Here is a 21,451-nt window from a genome sequence, read left to right as displayed (position 1 = left end):
GTAGATAGAAAAAAAACTTTGAAATGTTTGTATCGTGTCCTGGTAATCTGATATGAGATATAAAGTGTTTCTTCGTTAAATGAAATATTAATGTAAATGCTTCACTTTTGAGGTAATACAGGAATTTTGCAAAAATCGTAAAAGTAAGAGATTTTCCCTGTTTGGTCAAATTTGTCTGTACGTCCATCTGATGTAATCACATTTGAGATTTGTTCAATTTTAGTAGCAAGTGAAAAATATTTGTAAACGAGTTTTTTTTTTTTGTTTTATGTGGGAGTACTAGAAAGTACTTCTGTTTGCAAAATAAGTGTGAGAGTCCCCCTCCAATTTGGCAAATTTTACTCTCTACTCGAATTTGAGAGATCATTTCGATGATGTGGGCCTAAACGTATCGAATGTGAGATCGAATTCTCTCGAATATTGAATTTCGATACTGCTATTTTCAAAGGATTTATTTTTTCTCGTGGTGAAAGGTATCAAATTAACGCCTATTTTATATTGTCCAAAATATTTTCCTTGACTTGCCAAAGGCACGCAACTCATTATATCTAATAATGTTTACTCTTAAGTATATCTAACCTAATTTCAATGTGGTTTTTAAATTATCTTTGACTTCATGGGGGTTATAACTTATGTCTTCTTTAAGAAAAATATATAACATTTTATAATTGATGGCCATTTAAAGCAAATTTTTATAATATACTGCTCTAATAGCCTAAATCCCAACAATTTTTTTATGGAATCCCCGCATTTGGCGTTTGTGGGTTATATTTCTGCTGGTCATGCTTTTGAAGTTTTGTTTCAGCAAAATGTAATTTATGTGTAACCTTATTTTCCATTCATTCCTTCATTTTTGTTTTATTCATCTATTCAACTTTATCCTGTTTTTGTTTTAATATATTTCGTCGTTTATTTTATGCCTTTCCCCCGCTCGCTGCCTCTGCTGCCAACAATGCTTTAGGATATACGAAAGTGCACCATGGTCGGTGGAAGCCTGGGGTCGACCTTTGGAAAGTTTTGCATTGGCCACAACCAGATTGGCAGGTGCCGGCAATAATTCTTCTTTGAATGTAAGTAAAACAATAACAACAGCAACCTTCAACCTTTTGGCCAGCTAGAAATTTCTCTTAACGGCATTTTGTTTTCATTGTGTGCTCATTTTGTTGTTGCTTTCTCCTCCAAACAAAACAAAAAACAAAAACTAAAAACAGGGACAACAATCGACGGTGTTCTGCATTAGATGCGGCACAACACGTGGTGTTCTGGTCTATTGGTTGCGTTCGGAGACCCATCGTGATATGGCCGCCTGGGCCCGTGCCCTGGTTCAAGGCTCCCATAATGCGGTCAACTATCAGCGTGAATTCTCGTTCCGTTGCCTGTACCAGGGCAGGCAGTGTCAATTGGTTGTGCATCTGAATCGTGGCTTTTGTCTGTACGAATGCGGCTATGCGGCACCGGCCCAAACGAAGACTCAACTGTGGCAATTTCCCTTTGACAAGTTGCGCGGTTCGGCAGACGATGGGAACCGGATGTTATTTTTGGATTTCGGCGATGATGGTGAAATTGTAAGTAGTAGTTTATGAAAAAAATATTCTTTTTGTTAAAAAGAAAGGGGTAATGTGGTCTTTATTGAATTAAAGAGATAATGGGAGAGAAAAGAACAATTAACTCAGAGAAACACAATATGAAGATTAACAAGAGAATAATGGGGAAAATTGTCTGAGAAAAAATGAGAGGGAATATACGGAACCAATGCAATTCTCCTATTAAGACCGTGTGTTTGAAATAATGAGACATATTTATAAATTATTTCTCACAGAAACTCCGTTTTACACATTCTAAAGAGAAAACAAAGAGAAGTTGTTTTAGAAATCAAAAGGTTCGTCCTTTTATGGGACTCTTAAGCATAGGTGGACAAAATAATGAAAGAGATACTCCAATGAAACGAAAGAGATAAACTAATTTTGAAATAAATATAAAATTCATTTTGAAATAAAATAATAAAAATTTTGAAATTTTTAAAGTCCTGAATAAAAAAAATTTTTTAAATCTTTGAAATCTTTCGATTGTTAAAATTTTTAAAAATTTAATTTTTTCTTTTTATTGTAGCGCTGTCATAGCTATAAATATATATGGCGTAATATAGAATAAGTGTATTATATTTTTATACATTTTAAGTTTTTTATATATTTTAAGTTAAAAAAAAAAAAAAAAAAAAAAAATATATATATATATATATATATATATATATATATATATATATATATATATATATATATATATATTTTAAGTTTAAAACTTGTTGGGAGCGCCAAAAAGTAGGCTTTAAAAATGTTAAATCTTTGCATAAATTTACTTTAATATGATATTTTTTTGGAAAAAACTTGTGGTTTTGGGCCCTTTTAAACTTGTGTTCTTCAACAAAATTTTAATGAAATTAACTTGTGAAAATCAAATCTCCCCTCTCTTGCAGGAACTGGATATGGAGTGCTGCCCCAAGCCTGTGGTATTTGTTCTGCACAACTGTCTGTCGGCCAAAGTACACAATATCGTGTAAACGAATGAAACGAATGCAATAAAATCTAAATAATATCATCAAGAAAAGGTAAAATAGTTGAAAATTCCAAGAAAAGAAAATCCAAGAAACCCCCCAAAAACAGAAGAAAACCGAAACCAAATTTTTTGTAATTTCATACTTAAACAATAAAGAAATTTCTGATCAAATGGAAATTTAGAGGAAACCAAAAATTATAAACACAAAGACATTGAAGAACAATTTAGAAATCAATAAACAACACAATTTAATTAAATAGAAATTCAATGTAAAATTTCCTTTCTTCCCAACTTCCCTTCCCTGTCCCGACACACATATACTCCCACTCAAAGGTGAAATAATATGCACCGGAGAAACAATTAATGGAGCTTCCTTTTCTTAATAAGTAATGAATGAAAACAAGGATGGAAAAAAAGTCAAACTCCTTCCCAAAAAACATATCGTTTAAATGAAATTGGAAAATTGCAATTTAAGTGTTTTCCAATCACCTTTTCCCTGGAATTCTAGAATGCTAATAAACCATTTCATTGATCGCCTACACATTTACATGTGTGGGCACATATGTATGTGATTCCATGTAACATAAGTATGTATTACAAATATTGTTTACATAAATTCTGGGCACATGTAAACAGTCGCCTGCACATTCACAACGACACTCACACACTCCCTATATACATACACACACACACACACACTCAATTTAATTAATATTTATGGAAAATATTTGCATAATATTTAATTAATTTTTAATATTTTTTTGTTGTGGTTGTTATTATTGTCCGATTCGATCTGTAAGTTTGTTGGTATGTGTGTCTGTGTTGGGCTTGTGACATTAGTTGGTCCACATTCCCATGGAGTTGTTGGCCAAAGTAGGAAAAGGCAAATTTTATGGCCATAAAACAAACAGTAAATCACAGCACCAAACAGGACAGATAAACAAACAGACAGACAGACAGACATGCCAGACAAATAATCTGTGCTGGTTGTATTGCAACAACAACCACAACGACAACATAATCAGAAAAGAGAATGGAAAATTTCTAGCAAATTTAAGCATTGTAGGTGGACATGTGAGGAAAAAAAAGCGAAGGTGTTCAAGGTTCAGGTTGTGGGGTTGTCTTGAAGTGGATCAAAATATTTCATAAATTTCAGCTGAAATGTGATATAAATATTTTTTGATTTGGGATTTGAATCCATTTTTGATTGCACAAACTACTAAAAAGTGGGTCTAATTTCTTCCAAGAAAAAATAATTCATTTTGACTTCAACACAAATGGCCTCTTCCAGAGCTGCAAGTATGCAAACGTTTTTACTACGGTAACCGATTTCCCTTTATGATTTCGAAGAACATTGCAAATTTAATAGATTCTTGCAGGACTAGACAGAGCAAAAATTTCAATTTCAAATGTGGATTTTCACAATCCATGCTGTGGAATAAATCAATTTGATTCACAATCTTTAAGGGAACCCATTGTTATACCCTCCACCACAGTATGGAGGATATATTAAGTTTGTCATTCCGTTTGTAACACCTCGAAATATACATTTCAGACCCCACAAAGTATATATATTTTTGATCAGCGTAAAATTCTATGTCGATCTAGCTATGTCCGTCCGTCTCTGGAAATCACTCTAGCTTCCGAACGAATTGAAGTAGGTTTAAAAAATTTTGCTCAAATGTATGTTATGTCTACATGCAGGATTTTTGGTATTGAATATCCAATATTCGGTACTTTCATGATTTTAGCGAAATTATTTACCGGAATTATTTCAAATTTAGTATTTAAAGTTCGTAATGGGTACTACAGCCTATGGCAAAAATTTGTGTATGCAAGTCCACGTCTTCGTATGGCCCCCATATACGGGTTCCTCCCGATATTCGGTATTTTGACGATTTTAGCGACATTATTTACCGGAATTGTTTCAAATTTGGTAGTTGAAGTTTGTAATGGATACTACAGCCCAAGACAGAAAATTGTCTGTGCAGGTCCACGTCTTCGTATAGCTCCCATATAACGGTACCTCCCGATAGTCGGTATCTTGACGTTTTCAGCAACATTATTCACCGGAATCGTTTCAAATTTCGTATTAGAAGATCTTAATCAGTCCTGGCCGAACTTACAGCTTTTTTACTTGTTATTCTTCTGTTTTGATAGTCATATTACAAAAGAGCATTGTTTCAATTTCAATTCATAACACCCCTCAACCATATCTTCCAATTCCAATATTTTCTAAATTAAAATTGAATTGTTATGAAGCTATTCTGATTCGCAAAAAAAAAAAAAAAAACAAATGAAGGCCATCTGTTTGTTAATTCACTTCAAAGAGATTTCTTTTGATTGGATCATTGTTGTATGCCCACACACATACATACATACAAATACACATGCATACATATCTATGTCTTATAATTTTTCCATGTCCTTTCATCATTACACGAATTTCAACATATCCACAGAAATTTACAATACCTATATAAATATACATAAAAAACAAAACATTCATATAATTATATATACATACTTAGAAGGAGAACAATACTACATACGATACGATACATGCAAACATATATATTCGTACATACAACACACATACATATACTTGATATTATTCTAAGTACTCTATATATATTCTCTCTCTCCCTCTGACAAAACAAAAAAAAAAAAGAAGAAAGCAAAAAACATATATCAAAAGGAACAAAAGAAGATGGAAAATTCAATACTTTTTTATTCTACAAAAGAAAAAAAAAACAAGAAAAACAAGCCTCTTTCAAATATTTTATAATTATACAAAACTTAACAAATAAAAAATCTAAAATTAAAGGAAAATAATCTACTATAGAAATTTGCAAAATAAAAAAAAAATTATTCAAACATATATATACACCTACATATGCTATGACTTATTTAAGTAAAAAATGGAAATTGAAAACAAAAATATCAAATCACATGTATAATTGTAGATCACCTCTAATTCATCTATACATACATATATATAAGAATCGAATATAGTTTATTTGTTTTTCATTTAGAATATTTAAATCACAATATTTATTATTATAGTTTGTCTATTTTTTTTTCAATCTCTATTCTTAAGTAGTAGACTCGGGAAATGTTTGATTGGCGTCAAGGTATTCGAAACCCACATACATTTGAATATTTCTAAATGTTTTTCCATTACTTTAGCCAATGACCCCACAAAGGAAAAAAGAATATCAAACATATTTAGCATAATTCTCTTTTTAATTTACCAAAAACCAAAAAGAAAACCAAAACTAATGTGCAATACAAAAGGACTAAGAAACCAGAAAAATTCAAAAAAATTGAACGAAAAAGAAAATATAAAGACAATTTAATGGAAATCAAAACAAATGTGTTTTATTCAAAAGGGGAAAGGATATCTCGCACTACTTCATAGGGGAACCTAGAAAAAGGAAATCTTTTCCGGCAATGTTGGTACAAATAATGCAATTTTGAATCCACGATATTTTCGTAGATAAGTAATAGCACTAAAAACAACTCAATATTGGCTCAATCATTTTAATTAATTTTTTTAAATCTTTAAATAAAATTAATTAATTTATCACGACTAAATATAGGAACAGCTTTGCCTCTAAAATAAAATCCCGAACAATGTAGATATTCCGCTGCAAAAATCCCGTTCCACTTGACTAAAAAACCTTTCAAATTAATGTGCCATATATATCGCCTTAATGGATCCTTAAAGAGAAACGACAACGTATAAAACCAGCAGAATCTATAAACTTGAAATTTGACACTCGCGCTCTCTCTCTCATATAAATGTAAAGGCGAAATAAGGCTTTCTTTTTATGAAATTCGTGCTAAAAAGGGTACTAAGAGTAAATTTGGATCAATGTGGGTCAGAAGAGGTGGAATACTGCCGTATTTTAAGAAAAAAATTTTTAAAGCACTACATTCTGAAATTTGGGTCACTGTGGGAGTGTTAATGTAAGATTTGGCTGAATTTCTGGGAGAAGAATTTGTACAGTTTTGTACCAGAAGTGAACAGGGTGAGATAAAACAACAAAGTCAAACGCCATCATTTTTATATTGTTTTCTAAATTTTATTGAATGAAAGCAAAAAATGTCGGAAATAGCATCAAATTTTAGAATAAGTTTAGATTTGTTCGATTTGGTCACCTTTGGCACGAATTATGGCCTTCAAACGGCCAATGAAACCGTCACACGCTGCCCGAATGTTGCACTGGGGTAGTTTGGTCCATTCCCGACGAAGCGCTTGCTTGAGGGGATCGACACTTTGGTATTTTTTAGTGCCAACCTTGCTTTCCAAAATACTCCAGGCGCAATTGTCCAACAGATTGGTATCCGGAGATTTTGGTGGCCATTGTGCGCTGGAAATGATGCGAGACCATCATTTTGTAACCATTCGTGGATGGCGCGTGCTGAGTGCGATGGTGCTGAGTCATGTTGGATGCCCAAGGTCTGCGGTCAAAATGTTTGCGTGCCCAAGGCTTTAATACACCCTCCAGAATATTTTCGCGATAATATTCGGCATTTATTCTGATGCCACGATCGATTAATACGAGCAGAGAGCAACCATTGACTGTTATGGCGGCTCACACCATCACCATGGTCGGCTCTTGAGTTCTGGTTGCCAACCGAAGGTGCACATTTTCAGCTGACCTCTTTGGCGAGTAAACACGATAATTTTGTTTGTATACAAACAGCTGGACAACGAATATTTTCTCATCGGAGATCACCAAATTCGGCAGTTCATCAATTTCGGCCAAGCGAGGCAACTCTTTAGCTCTTTTGAGTTTATTTTCTTTCTGTTGCGGTATAAGTTCTTGTACTTTTTGGAATTTCAAGGACTACCCCGAACTTATTTTTCAATATTTTCCGAATGGAATATTACGATATGTTCAGCTAACGAGCCATTTTTCGGCAACTGCGACACGGGTTTCGATCAAGTCGCTTATTTAATTTTCAAACCATTTCAGCTGATGTTGCTGTTTTCTTCCACTTCCTTGACGTCGGGCTGCGCTACCAGTATCACGATAACGAGCGATGGTACGAGACACAAAAGATTTATTCACATTTAACTGCTGAAGTGCTTTGTGGTTTTCGAGCCAAATATAAAGAAATCACACTATCACGCTTCTATTCCACCACGAATAACTTTTTTCTGGAAAATTCTCAGCAAAATGCTTTTGTACGCTTGTAAACAATATAAGGAGCTGTCACTGGAATAATTTTAACAGCTGTCGGACGAGTGGCTTAGAAATGACAGCAGTCTGAAGTTTGTTGGAGTTTTTTGATCTTTCCCTGTATAAAATATACCAAAAAAACCTCCAGTTTAGAGTCATATCTACAAATTGCTCTTCGTTCCACAAAGGAAACACGTACGAAAAAACGAAATTTTTTTAAGAAAAAAATTTGAAAAAAGTATAAAATTCGAAGATTTCGGTGGTAGACAGTCAAGCTGCTCCCTTGGCAGCCCATTAAGGGTTGATAAGAAAACACGACACAAAACGAAAAGCAGAAGAACAACCTGGTATTCGATCATCATTCAACGAACTCTAGAAAGTTTCAAAACATTGGGCGCCACTTAAAGCGATACAAGCACATTTTAGTTTGGCTACGATTATATCATGTCGTGTAACAAAGTATAACTGCTGAAAAAGACAATTCCAAATGGACAGCGTTACAAACCCCGGCTCCCAAAGACTTGCCGCGACACCAAATTGCGTTTGGCCTACTACAAACCCCGCAAAATATCCCAAACTTCTTCAGAATGATCAGTGTTTCAGGATTGAGAATCTTTTATAAATAACCCAATACTAATACACGGTAAACTTAAAGTTTTCCGACGTACACTACTCCCCAAGTAATAATTGATTTTGGAGACCTCGTTTACAATCCGTTTCAACATCCGGTAAGTGCAATAACTTCATCCTGAAAATAGAATTCACATTCATTACGAAGCCCTAATAATCTAACAATAGCTGTATTACTTCCTGCCAACCTAAGTGTCTTACATAAAATACAAACTTTCCAGGAAACATTTAATATGTATCTTATGTAAGTATCTTATAACAAGTAAGTCTCTATGTACGTATGTATGTGTGTGTGTAGTTAAGCGTAATGCACTTTCCAGCTGAATAATATTTACCACGGAATTTTCTAAATTACATTTAGTTGTAAAGTCTTTATGGAAAATTATAAATAGGTTTGAGTATGATTTGCGCACAACATGCACACAACTTGTATGTGGGTGCGAGTATGTGTGTGTGTGTGTGTGGGTAGGTAGGTACATCTGTATTTACAGGATCTACAATGAGAAGAGAAATTGTTTGCCAGCTCAGACATCCATCTATCCAATCCAGCTATCCCAACCCACCCCACTCCATGCCATCCTATCCCATCCATCTAGTCGAACAGCCAGCCATTCAGCCATCCAACCAACCAACCACAACTGAAATTTCATTAATCTTTCTGAAAACTCGATGATGATGATGACGACGATGTTCTGCTCCATTACACCTCAGTCTAGCATGGCAAAAGGATGACGTTTAAGGTTCAGGGTATGTGTGTGTGTTGTTCCTACTTTTTTGTGTTACTCATGTTGCTGCAAGCAGTTACCTACTTCTTCTTCTTCTTCGTTTTTGTTGTTGCTGTTGTTGTTGTTGCAGAATAAGTCATACCAAAAAGTATTCTAATTTAAATGAAAAATCGAAACTAATGCCGTTTACTTGGGTTATACACGAATTACACACACACATACAAACACACACACACTCACACATAAATAACCAGAGATTGCTGTTTGCTATCTGCAATTGTTGGCTACACCGTACGTGAATGGATGTGGACACAGACCGAAGGTTACCATCAGCCATGTAAGAGAAATGAAAACGTCCAGCTCTTACGTATTTAACACAAAAAGCAACAAAAGCAAGAAATTGAAGTCATGGTGCAAGTTTAACGCATGAATGCATAGACAACTCTAAACTCCATTGCATGCTGTGGAGTGAAGGTAGTCGAATGAGTGTGAAATGGGTGAGTGTGAGAGAGAGGAGCAGAGAGAGGAAGGCAAATGCACATACACTCAGAGAAACTGTCCGTAATTTATTTAATTTTCACTCGAGAGTTTTGATTTGCCAAGAGCACTACAAAGAGCAAAAAATTTTCATGGAAAACAAAGGAACAAACTAAATATATAGCAGCGACGGGACAGGGAATTAGGGTACTCTGACCTTCTTCTGAAAGGAGTCAAAAAAATCAATTATTTGAAAAAACCAAATACTTAACCCTTCATGGATGAGGCATGTTACACGCTGAGGAGGCTATCGTAAAAAATCCTTTGGAGGAGGTTAAAACCGTGAGCTCGAAGGTTGATTCTGTACAGAAATTCCAAACTGCACAGAGGAGGAAAAATTATTGAGGAGATACTTAGTAGCCAACAAACAAAACAAAAACGAAAACTTCTAGGCTGTGGTCGATACCAGAAGTGTCAAAGGACAATTAATTCAATAGAAATCGTGCCACAAACTGGAAAACATATGTCATGCCCAAAGCTTTTTTATCCGCAAAATAAAATATTGGACTCAGGGAGACTTAGATGCTCGATCGAAGTCGAGTAGAGTGAGAAACTCTTTCAATGTCAATCTCAATACTCCTGCGGGTAAAAAAATTGTTGAGTGTACTCTATTTTTTTGAGCCACTTGAGTTAAAGAGCCATTATGCTTTGCTCTTTTCCGAGAGGGAGTAAAATTCTCTCAAAATCGAGCAGATTCTACTCTTACCGACTACTTTTTGTTTGTATGTGTATAACACAAATCTGCAAAGGAAAATAAATTCGTTGATGTCCATTGTCGCCAATCTCATAAAAAAAAATGAAAATAACATCCTTCATTCCCTATCCGCCTTATCTTATCAACAACAACATCAAAACACTTTCGAGCACTCCCATATAACATAATAGAGCGGAGAGTAAAGTTTTTGCTTTGGCACTCCTGCTCGCGAAGATTTCTCACTAACAAATCGGAGCTCTTCACTCATGTCTTATGGTGGCACTGAACGATCTCATCATGGACAGGCGGAAACAAGACTTCCATAATGGCAAAGGATGTATTGCCTCGAAGAAACATCGATGAGGGAGTCTCATCAAGTGATAGGAGCTCTCTGAAGGGCAAATGATCCAGGTCACCCAAATAGACCATCATGGCAATCTTTCAACATTTTTTTTTCCAAATTTTTTTCTCGAGTGCACCTCGAAAGCAGAAAAACGATACAGACCAGACCAAGAACAAGGACAACGTATTCTAAAAGGATAAGCATTTGTATATGCATAGATCAAACGAGACCAATCTTGCATAAAAGCAAATCGGTCAACTGGCATTAATGCGAATTCTCAACGAGTTAAATGCCAGAGAGCACCAAGAGGCGCCGCATGCGAAAGCATTTACAAGTACTGTTCGTCCTGCTCAGCAACACATCCATAAATATATGCATGTGTGTATCTGTGTGTGTTTAGAATTTCCCTCCATTTGTTACACAAACATTTTCCTAACACAAACTCAATGATTGTGAAATTTCACTCTGGCTGATGGTTGTTTCTTCAGTTCGTCGTTTTGACGTCATCGTACCGTCTACGTTCCACAAGCTGTCAAGCGTTGGGTCGATGTGGTTTTAGTTTGTTGGCTAAATAGAAATACTCCACACACACACGCACGCACGGAATTTGCTGGAGATATGGATGCTGCTGCGGATTCGCTAACTGAATATCATTGGATGCCCAGATGCAGAAACCACCGATTGTCCACATCAATTCAAGGGGGGACGGCGGAGTATCAGTCACATATTTTGCAGATGGGTGCCGCCACATCAAGAAGTTGCCACACGTATAACGCAAATGAAATGGAAAAGTGTGTCCCCCAGACACTTTGGGAGCCAGCGTCAGGACACTCATCACAGGATGAGAGGGGGAGTATGGCAAGGAGTTTGGAGGAGTCCAAATGAAATGCTTGTAAATAAATCCCGTGGCATGAAAACAAAAATTAAATACTGCTAATATTAAATTGTCAGTTGGCAACATGTTTTGACGTGCCTGGCATACAAAGTCCGACACTTTGTTAGTCGTTCGCTTGGTAGCTTGAACGTGCCGGAATCAAAGGTGGACAAAAAACAAAAAAAAAACCGGCTACCGTCGCGAAGGGGAGAGGGAAGAGGGGGCATAGGAAAAGAGAGTGAAATAGACAATAACAAACAGACCAAAACACTTTGGGGACGCCCAACCTTTTGGAGACATTCGTGCCCATCTTTTGCTCGACCGCGTTGTTCTATTGAAGTGTAATGAACTCGGCTTGGACTTTTCTGGTCTGGTCGAGCGATTTTGTTTATGACCATATTTAATTGAACTTTAATTAATAATAAACAAAACAAAAGTGAGCCAATGAATCATCATCGATCGGCCAGTCATTGCTCGCTGTACTTACATTTCCGGCTTCCGCATCACCAACAAAAAAAAAACAAACAAAGCAAAGCAAAGCACGACAACAAACCTGACACCACAACTTTGGCCACATTCGAGGTCAGCCAATGAAACAATTGGCAAGAAGCCATTTGCTCGGTGATTCCCATCAATCCGCCATAGAATGTTCTGAAAATGAGTTGCGACACTCGATTCAGCTGGAATATCTGATTACGGCTATATAACGCAGTTGGTGGGCAGTTTTCGAATTAGTTTCAAAATATTCTCAACAATTTTAACAACTCAAAGGAAAATGATGGCTAAACAAAGTTCCCAAGTTTGTGTTCTGCTGGCATTGGGCCTCTTGGTGGCTGTCCAGGCAGCTGTGATACGCAGTGGCTCGGAGGAAATGAAGGATAAAATTGAGGTGACAACAGTGGAGTCAGTTACAACGGAACAAGTGGATCCTACAACTCAAATATCTCTGACAGATGACATCAAGGTGGATGAGGAGGAGGAAACTACAACTATGCCCGAATATTTGGGAGCTTTATCAAGAGATGAAGAGGCGACCATACTCATTGTGGATCAAACGTTAATGGATTCGGCACCCTCAGAATCAAAGCAATCCCCTGAACCCTCGGTGCAAGAAGAAAAGTTTGGAAAACTGTTGTTGTTGAGTACCCCCAAATTGGTGGAGAAACCAAAATTGCCAGAAGAGAATTTTGAAGAATCCGAGGAGTTGGATACATCGGAAAATAGTACGGATGCCACCACGGTTGAACCCACAACCACTGATTCAAGTTTGGCTGAAGAAGTCACCACCTTGGCTCCAGAAACTAAAGAAGAAGAAGACGAAGGAGAGAAGTCAGAGGTACCCCAGGTGACAACCCCCATTCCCACCACCAAACTATTTCCCATCAATGACACTCTCTATGAGGAAAAGAAGAAGGACTCCAGCAAACCTGAGGAAACCTCGGAAGCTTCCCCTGTTGTGGTGGCAATGGATGAAGAGCCCAAGGAAGTGAAAAATTCCAATTTGGAGGCAATTGTTTTGAGTGAATCTGAGGCCGATTACGTTCTGGTCGATACTGCCGATGCTGAAATCATTGAAGAGGGTGGTGTTTACGCCGATGTCGATAGCGATTTGCATTTACAGCCCATTGTCCAGTCGGTGGAGATTGTGCCCAGCAGTGTGGACGACTCGCTTTTGGTGAACTATGTTCATAGTTTGTAAAAAGTTATGAAATTTAAAAAAAAAGTTTCCGTCTCAATGTTGTTTGTTGTTTTGAAAACAGTATTTTCCCCACTTTTTAGAAGTTTAGGTAAAAAAACGAATCTCTGTAATATATTTACGTTAGTAGTTATGTAAGAATGTAAAGACTATTATTATCGAATAAATAAATAATTATTAAACGAAATTGATTTGAGATTTGTTTGAATTTTCAAAGGATTACCGGGACAATAAAGGAATGTTTTATAAAAAAGAGTTTTTTTTTTTTTTGAGAGAACGAATATAAATGAGTGTTTTTCTCTCTCCTCTTACATAGAAATAGTATTGTTAAAAGGGGAATGTTGTTTTCAGAGAAGAGAATATGAACAATTTTTTCTCTCCCTTCTAGGTCGTAAATTAAGATTCTCTCGAGAGAATGGGATTGGATTCTCTTTAGGGTATGAATTGGAGGAATAGGATTGGATTCTCTTTTTGGAGTAAAGAATGGACGAATTTATACTTAAGCTAAATATTGAATTGTGAATATTCGTGGAGAATTTTTGAAAGACTCCTAGGAATCAGTACTCAGGGTATGGTAGAATTTTTTCCAATAAAATAGGAGCAAGTTTGATTATATTAAACAAATTCGGGCAGGAGTACGAATTCGAATAAAAAAAGAAAATTAAAAAAATATATACCGGTACCTTGCAATATTCTGATTTCCCTCTTCTTGACTAAGATTCCCCCACCCCCGCCCCTTCTCGTTCACAGCACCATTAAAGAAATCCGCAAACAAAAAAAATCCAATCGATTTTATTCCTTTAGTAAACCCTTACTCTATTTCGAGCAGTTGGACTCCCATTATGATTTCTCAAACAGAAGCTCTATCATTCTTTCCAACAAAAGAGCAAAGAGTATATTCATATGCTTCGAGCACTCAATCTCTCGAGAAATTTTCACTCGCGAGTAAAATCTAGCAAATATGAATTATCTATTTTTCATTCAAGATGAACAGACTAAATATTCCTCCGGCTCACAAGATTTTCCAGGACAATTTGTTAGCCTAGCAGCTAAATTTCCCATTATCCCTATTTATCTGCTTAGTAGCTTAATTTTCGATTATTCCCATGTTTTCTTATTTGATCGAATTCTAAGTTTTTCATTTTGAAAAAATTCTATCCTCAACTGCATCTCTACTCCCAAAAAAAAAAAAATAATAATGCCAGCTGTAAATATGTTGGATGCCAAGGTTCATTACATGTGCAAATCCGCAAAACAGCTAAAAAATATTGGCAATGTGGTGAAATTGTGTGAAAATTCTGGCACTCTCACACAGACACTCACTCACACACATACACTGGCACCCAAAATATAATTGAAAGTATTATCTTCCCATAATGGCAAAGGGGTCTGCTCTGCACTCAAGACTTGTGAAAAACATGAAAGCGGGGTGCAAGAAAAGTGGCAAAGAACACCTGGTGGCATCATGGCATAGATTTGCCGAACCATCCAACCAACCAACATCCGTGACAATCTAGTTCATGAAAATGCAGTTAGGAGTGCAGTAGTGACAGAAAGGATTTAAATTCAATATGTTTTGGCAACATTATCACACATTTGCCCCTCTCGGTACCTGATGACACAGCGGATGCCAGGGTGGGAAAATATCATTATCATGAACACACACAAACACACTCACACTCGAACTGCATACTTAAATAAATTACAAATGGTAATGATTGGCATTTGTGCACGTAGCAGCACCCTGGCATGTAAGTCGGGATTTTCATATGGGCTCGTGATGCGGCCAATGTTGTTACTTTTGTTTTCCATTCCAGCCAGTGGTGTTGGTCGGAGAGTGCGAAAAAGAGACACACACAATGTGGGGGAAAAGAGCCAACCAGTTAAGGTGCTAACAACATTTCAAGCAACTTAATTGAATTTTCATGAGAAAATATTGTTTTTATTTTGTCATTTATATGCACATTGGCCAAACAGACACACACACACATGCATGCATATACATATATGCCATTATCGCATCAAAACGAATTCATACACACATACACACATAGGTGCTATAAAGTTCGCATGTTTCAACGCCATACACTAAAAGCCTATGTGATTTTTATTTGCTGCAAGCATGTCGTACACACACACACACATATATATATATATATATATATATATATATATATATATATATATATATATATATATATGTTTGTGTGTGTAGATATGTTCTTGCATGTTTGTGACAATAGGCTTTTGTGCAACTGATTGTCTATTTGTTTGATTTTTATGCATGTTTTCTTTGGCTATAACGATTTTTATTATCTCTTGGCAGTGTTTTAAAGTTTGTCGGTTCAATCAGTATTTGTATTCAATATTTTTGGGAAAAAGTGGATTACCATATCAAAATTTGTTGGGAATATGTGTGTTTTTAAGGAAAAGAAAATTTAAAGAAAGTCTTAAAGTCGGGCGGGCCGACTTTATGATACCCTATACCACTATGTACATGTGACTAATTTTCGCAGGCATTTTTGTTTGAACCTATATTCATCAAAATCAATCCTGTTTTAGCTGATATTACATTTTATGGGTGAAATCGCAAGTAGATTTAAATCGGAGCTATATCTAAATCTGAACCGATCTCTGTAAAATTTAGCAGAGGTATTTTTTTGCTGGATCTGGTAACTGGCGCCAAATATGGTCGTTGTGGTGAGTATTTTACGGATCTGAGGGACTTAAATACAAAATCGGATGAATCATATATATGAGACCTATAGCTATATCTTAACCGATTTTCACCAAATTTAACACACTGTCTGCCAGGTTGAATTCGTTTGTGATAAAATCCATTCAATTTGGATTATATTAACTAGTTGGTGCTCAATAAAATTAAAATTGGGTAAATACATATAGAGGTTAAGATAAAAAACTGCGCTTGCTTGAGGTGATCGACACTTTGGTATTTTTTAGTGCCAATCTTGCTTTCCAAAATACTCCAGACATCATAGTCCAACGGAATAGTATCCGGAGATTTTGGTGGCCATTGTGCGCTGGAAATTAAGCGAGTACCTCATTTTGTAACCATTTTGGGTGGCGCGTGCTGAGTGCGATGGTGCTGAGTCCTGTTGGAATGTCCAAGGTCTGCGCCCAAAATGTTTGCGTACCCAACGCTTTAATACACCCTCCCTCCACCCTTCGCGATAATATTCGGCATTTATTCTGATGCCACGGTCGATTAATACGAGCAGAGAGCGACCATCGGCTGTTATGGCCGGCCATGGCCGGCGCTTGAGTTCTGGTGGCCAACCGAGGGTGCACATTTTCAGCTGACCTCTTTGGCAAGTAAACACGATCATTTTGTTTGTTTACAAACTGCTGGACAACGAATGTTTTCTCATCGGAGACCACCAAACCGAATTCGGCAGTGAAGCAAATCTTTAGCTCTTTTGAGTCTATTTGCTTTCTGTTGCGGTGTAGTTCTTGCACTTTTTTGAATTTCACTGGTTTTACCCCGATCAGCTCATTTTTCAGTATTTGCCGTATAGAATATTGCAATATGTTTAGCTCACGAACCATTTTTCGGCCATTGCGACGCGAGTTTCGATCAAGTCGCTTCTTTACTTTTCGAACCATTTCTGCTGATGTTGCGGTTTTTTTCCGTCCATTTCCACGGTAACTAGTGATGGTACGAGACACAAAAGACTTATTCACATTTAAATGCTGGAGTGCTCTAACGATAGCCACTTGTGTTTTTCCAGCTAAATATAAGGAAATCACCCTATCACGCTTCAATTCCATCGCATTCAGTTTTTTCATCTCACCCTGTATATGCTCTATTCCAAAACTTGCAAGAATCTGCTAATTTGGCAATTTTTTTCCTATTTCTTAAAGGAAAATTCGGCGATCTTGCAGTACTGGAACAGAGCAATGATTAATTGTATTTGTTTCCCAGAATACATATATATATTTTTTTTTTCGAAATAACCCCTTAACTGGAAATTTCTTAGAAGTATTTTGAAAATGTAGCATGCTAACCTTTAGTCGAAATTATACAACATACTTAACATGTATCATTGGTACCGTGTCAAAACATGTTTTGAATACTATTGATCATTTACGAATGTGTGCTGAGATATATGTACGTGTGTACGTGACATATAAACATGTAATACTAACACACTGTCTTCGGGACAGACAATGGATCGCACTTTAGTAACTCAAAACTTTGGTAATTTATTTGTTTACAAATTGCCTATTTTGGTTAATGAATATTCTCACATTTGATTTGTTACTAATTTATGCAAAAGCGATTACAGTCAACTCCTGTTGAAAATGCTGTGGAACATTGTTATTTTTATTATTATCACTATTATATAATTTTGAATTAAGAAAATAATTTTAATTCCCATAAAATTGTATCATTTATATTCCAAATACAGTGGAAGACCCTTACTGTTGTTATTATTATTTTGAATAAAAAAATAAGTTTTTATATCAGTGTGGGTATAATTTATACCTCAAAAAGACATTGCTAAGGTTACGTTATGAAAACAACAGGTGTTCATTATAAACATGTTCCACTGTATGTATGCATGACTGTTGACGAAGTCAATAATTTAAATTCAAAAATTTTATTTCCGATACATTCAAGTAATGCAAGTTTTTGCCGTCTATAAATTTGCCATAAACATTTTGCACTAATTGCGGCCAATGAATTAGAAAAAAATATTTATCTTTGAAAAAGTTGTGCATACTTTAAGGCTTTGTTTATGGTCTAATACAAAACGTGTCCTTTGTGTAGAAATTAATTGGTAAACTTTCTAAGAATCTCTCTCTCTCTCCCTCTCTCTCTCTCTCTCTCTTTGATAAAAGCCAACACATGTTGGTTTTGCCAATGGAAGATACAAATCTTTTGTTACTGTTTTATTTTAATTAGTTGCAGCATACTTTTAGGTCAAATTTAACAAATCAATGTTGATTTTAGATACTTTTTATCTCGATATGGTTGATTGAAACCGCACGAACACACACACACTCATATTGTTTTGTTACACAAATCAAAGTTTGTTGTAAAACATGTTGTTATTGTTTTGTGGTTTCTATTATAAATTTTCACCATGACTTAAAGCTGTTAAGTAACTTTCTTTCTCTCTCTCTCTCTCTCTCTCCCTCTTTCTCTTCCTCGTTTCAATTTAATAACCAAATGCCATGTAGCAGTCTAATGTAAGGTGTAAAATCTACACCTTACCCCTTTCTACTTTGCATCCCATAAACATTGTGTTGGAGTTCAAAGGACAATAGAATTTCCTTTGCCGTTTTTTTTTTCTTTCTTTCTTTGCACTTTGGTCATGTCAGCCGAGGCCACCGACTTGATGTTGGCATGCAGCAGCAAAGATTCATGGGACATCAGCATCCCACCAACAGTGTCATCTGTTTAATGCTGTTAAAAGCACAAAATTAGCTGATAACTAATGGAAAGGAATAAATTCTCCAGATGTGATATAAATAAAAAGTATTTAAGTTAAATTATTCAATGAAAATATAGGGCTGAAGAAAAATTAGTTTTAAATATTAAAAATAAAAAAAAAAACATTAATGCAGTAATTTCCGAACGATCCATTTGGAAGGAATTTCGAAATTTTCAAAAAAAAAAAAAAATAATAATAAATAAAATCTGTTGAAAATTCTGTTAAAATCTTAAAAATACCGAATGTAGTCGTTATTTTGGGGTCTATACAAAAACCTGGACCTGCATAGGCAAAATTTTTATCATGACCCATTGCAATATTCAAATACGGAACTTGAAAATAAATGTAGCTAAAATCATCAGAATAACGAATATAGGGAGATACCGTTCTATCGGAGCTATATGAAGGCCTGTACCTGCATAGACAATTTTCTGTCATAGACTTTACGAACTCTAAATACGAAATTTAAAACAACTCCGGTGAATAATGTCGCTAAAATCATCAAAATATCGAATATTTGGAGGTACCGTTTTATGAAGGCTATACGAAGACATTTCTCATTTAGCTTTAGCATTTTTATAGCACACCGTTAGGCGATCCCACAATTTTTGAACTAAAATTATAAATTAGTATGTTTATAATATAAGAAAAAGATGATATTTTCTTGGTGCTAATTGGCTCAAATTTTGATATATTTCCCATTTATATTTTCATATTTATTTTCATTTGATATGCGTAATATCTGACCAAATGGAAAAGATTTTGACACATACTATGGAATTCAGCCGAGAAGCTAATGAAATTTGATAGAAATTAGTTTAGATATAGCTCCCGTATATATTTTCAGGCGATTTCATATAAAAGCCTGTGAAAGCCGTGATATAGGCTCTATAGCAATGATATTCGATATAGCCTAGAAACACATCAGCCAAATTAGTGTATAGCACCCTCATATATGTTTTCTTGATGCCTACCGGTGTGGAGCTTGTATAGTCGGCCCCGTCAGGCTTTTGTCCTTTTGTTACTGGTTGAAAGTTAATTATTTATTGGAGCGCCTATAGGTATGCTATAAATTTGTTAAATATAAACATGTAAAGCCATTTTACACATAATTCTTAAGTGATAATGATTAAACTAGACTTACCCATGGCAATAGGTAAGATTCGAATGAATCCTTCTTCAAAGCTATAATTTTTGTTGCATACTTTTGGGCGCCATATGTGCATTTACAAATTAATGCATCATTCTTAAATTAAATAATAAACCTTTGCTCTAGCCTACTCTTCTCCTGCAACACCATTTCCTCCTTTGTCCTCCACTTTTACACAATAAAAGATTCTCAAATTGTATTTTTCACATTGACACCCAACCATGCCCATGACACCTGGAATCTGGAAATTCATTTCGTTGTCTGTAGGTCTGTCTGTCTGTCTGTCTGCTCTTCCAAAGTAGAAATCCAGCAGTTTGTAAATAAATAAATTAAATCCATCTTTTGTGTTAAAGTCATTTGTTTGATTTTAATAATCTTGAAATGATGATCTCTGATATCCTGAGACTGTTACAACAATACAGACTTGGCTCAGTTTGATTGTAGCTGCTGGTGGTGGTGGGTTCTTTGTTTGTCCAGACACTGGGTTGTTTGTGTCCAGTAAAACACACACACGCACGCACACCCACACACATACACATGTAGATAAATCAAAAGACACACACCCACAGTCACTCAAATTTGTTTCGTTGGATTTACAACGTGACCAGCTAGCAGCCAGGAGCTTTTCCATGGATGGCTCTCCATGTGATGCATTACACTCTCGAGCTGAGTTGTTGCTGCTGTTGTTGCTTGCCTTTGTCTGAGTGTCCTTATGCTAAATGAAAGATGAAGAAGCAAACTCACTCAGCTATAATGCAGACAAAATGCAGGCGGTCGGTCGTTCAGTCGGTAGCTATGCTGTTAGGTGGCGTGTTCTAGCTGAGCTATTATTTTCCTTGAGTCCTTGTGGTAGGTGGGTGGTTGTGTGGCTCAATCCACTTTTTCACTTTATGGATGATCTTTATCTGTGATGGGGCTTTGAATGTGTGTGTGGGTGTGCCCGCGCGTGTGTGTGTGTTGGGGATTTAGTGTAAATGTGCGTTATGGCCATCCTTTTGTTCTTTGGGTATGAGTGTGTGTGTATGTGTGTTTTTGGTGGCCATGACTGTGGCTGAGTATGTGTGAGCATGTGAGTGTGTGTGTGTGTGCGCCTGTGTAAATGGTGAAATGCATATCATTGGCAAGCATCCAATTATCATTGTTATTATGTCTTTGGGGAGCATAAATTTGTTTGGCTTTAGCATGACAATGCAATTTAATTCTTCTTCTTCTTCTACTACTAGTTGTTCTGGTAGTTATTTTTTTTCTTAGTCCTGTTAGTTGGTTGTTTTGGTTACTAAAGCAACAACTGTTTTATAATGGAGCAGAATATAGAAAGGATTTTGCCCTTCATCCTGATTATTTTTTTTCCATTTTTTGTCTTTTCCAAATCCTGTTTATATTCAATGGAGCTACCACCATTGACTTCTATACAAACACACACATGCACAGAGAGATACACTCTGTTTTACTAACCCCTGCCCATTTGTTGGAACAAGGATCTTGAGCATAGAAAATGTTGATAAATGTGCATTATAACTTAATAGGATTTCAAAATAAAATGAACAGTTTCATTTGAAGATGAATTGCAATGAGTGTACGTCCGTGAGCATACATAA

The 21,451-nt window shown here is 35.9% G+C and overlaps 2 protein-coding genes across 3 annotated transcripts in view; both read left to right on the top strand.

Annotated features, from left to right (window-relative positions):
• LOC101888173 (beta-1-syntrophin) overlaps positions 1 to 5,928 on the top strand; it is a 60,215-nt gene extending 54,287 nt beyond the window's left edge. For both annotated transcript variants that reach the window (XM_011298087.3, XM_011298086.3), the window contains exons 8-10: positions 962 to 1,070; positions 1,212 to 1,565; positions 2,474 to 5,928. In XM_011298087.3, the coding sequence (XP_011296389.1) occupies positions 962 to 1,070; positions 1,212 to 1,565; positions 2,474 to 2,557 (547 nt within the window). In that variant the 3' untranslated portion in view covers positions 2,558 to 5,928. The remainder of the gene's footprint in view (positions 1 to 961; positions 1,071 to 1,211; positions 1,566 to 2,473) is intronic.
• Positions 5,929 to 11,279: 5,351 nt separating this feature from the next.
• On the top strand, positions 11,280 to 13,338 carry LOC101888572 (uncharacterized). Its single transcript, XM_005177106.3, has one exon. It carries the CDS (start codon positions 12,324 to 12,326, stop codon positions 13,245 to 13,247), a length of 924 nt encoding a protein of 307 aa, XP_005177163.1. The 5' UTR covers positions 11,280 to 12,323; the 3' UTR covers positions 13,248 to 13,338.
• Positions 13,339 to 21,451: the final 8,113 nt, after the last annotated feature.

Source organism: Musca domestica, unplaced genomic scaffold (assembly GCF_030504385.1).
Source record: "Musca domestica strain aabys unplaced genomic scaffold, Musca_domestica.polishedcontigs.V.1.1 27, whole genome shotgun sequence".
NCBI lineage: Eukaryota > Metazoa > Arthropoda > Insecta > Diptera > Muscidae > Musca > Musca domestica.
The sequence above is the reverse complement of the archived record's forward strand: the minus strand, read 5'-3'. Positions and strand labels throughout refer to the sequence as shown.

Coding starts and splice junctions, on each gene's coding strand:
- LOC101888572 (XM_005177106.3), top strand. CDS start 12,324: ATGATGGCTAAACAAAGTTCCCAAGTTTGTGTTCTGCTGGCATTGGGC.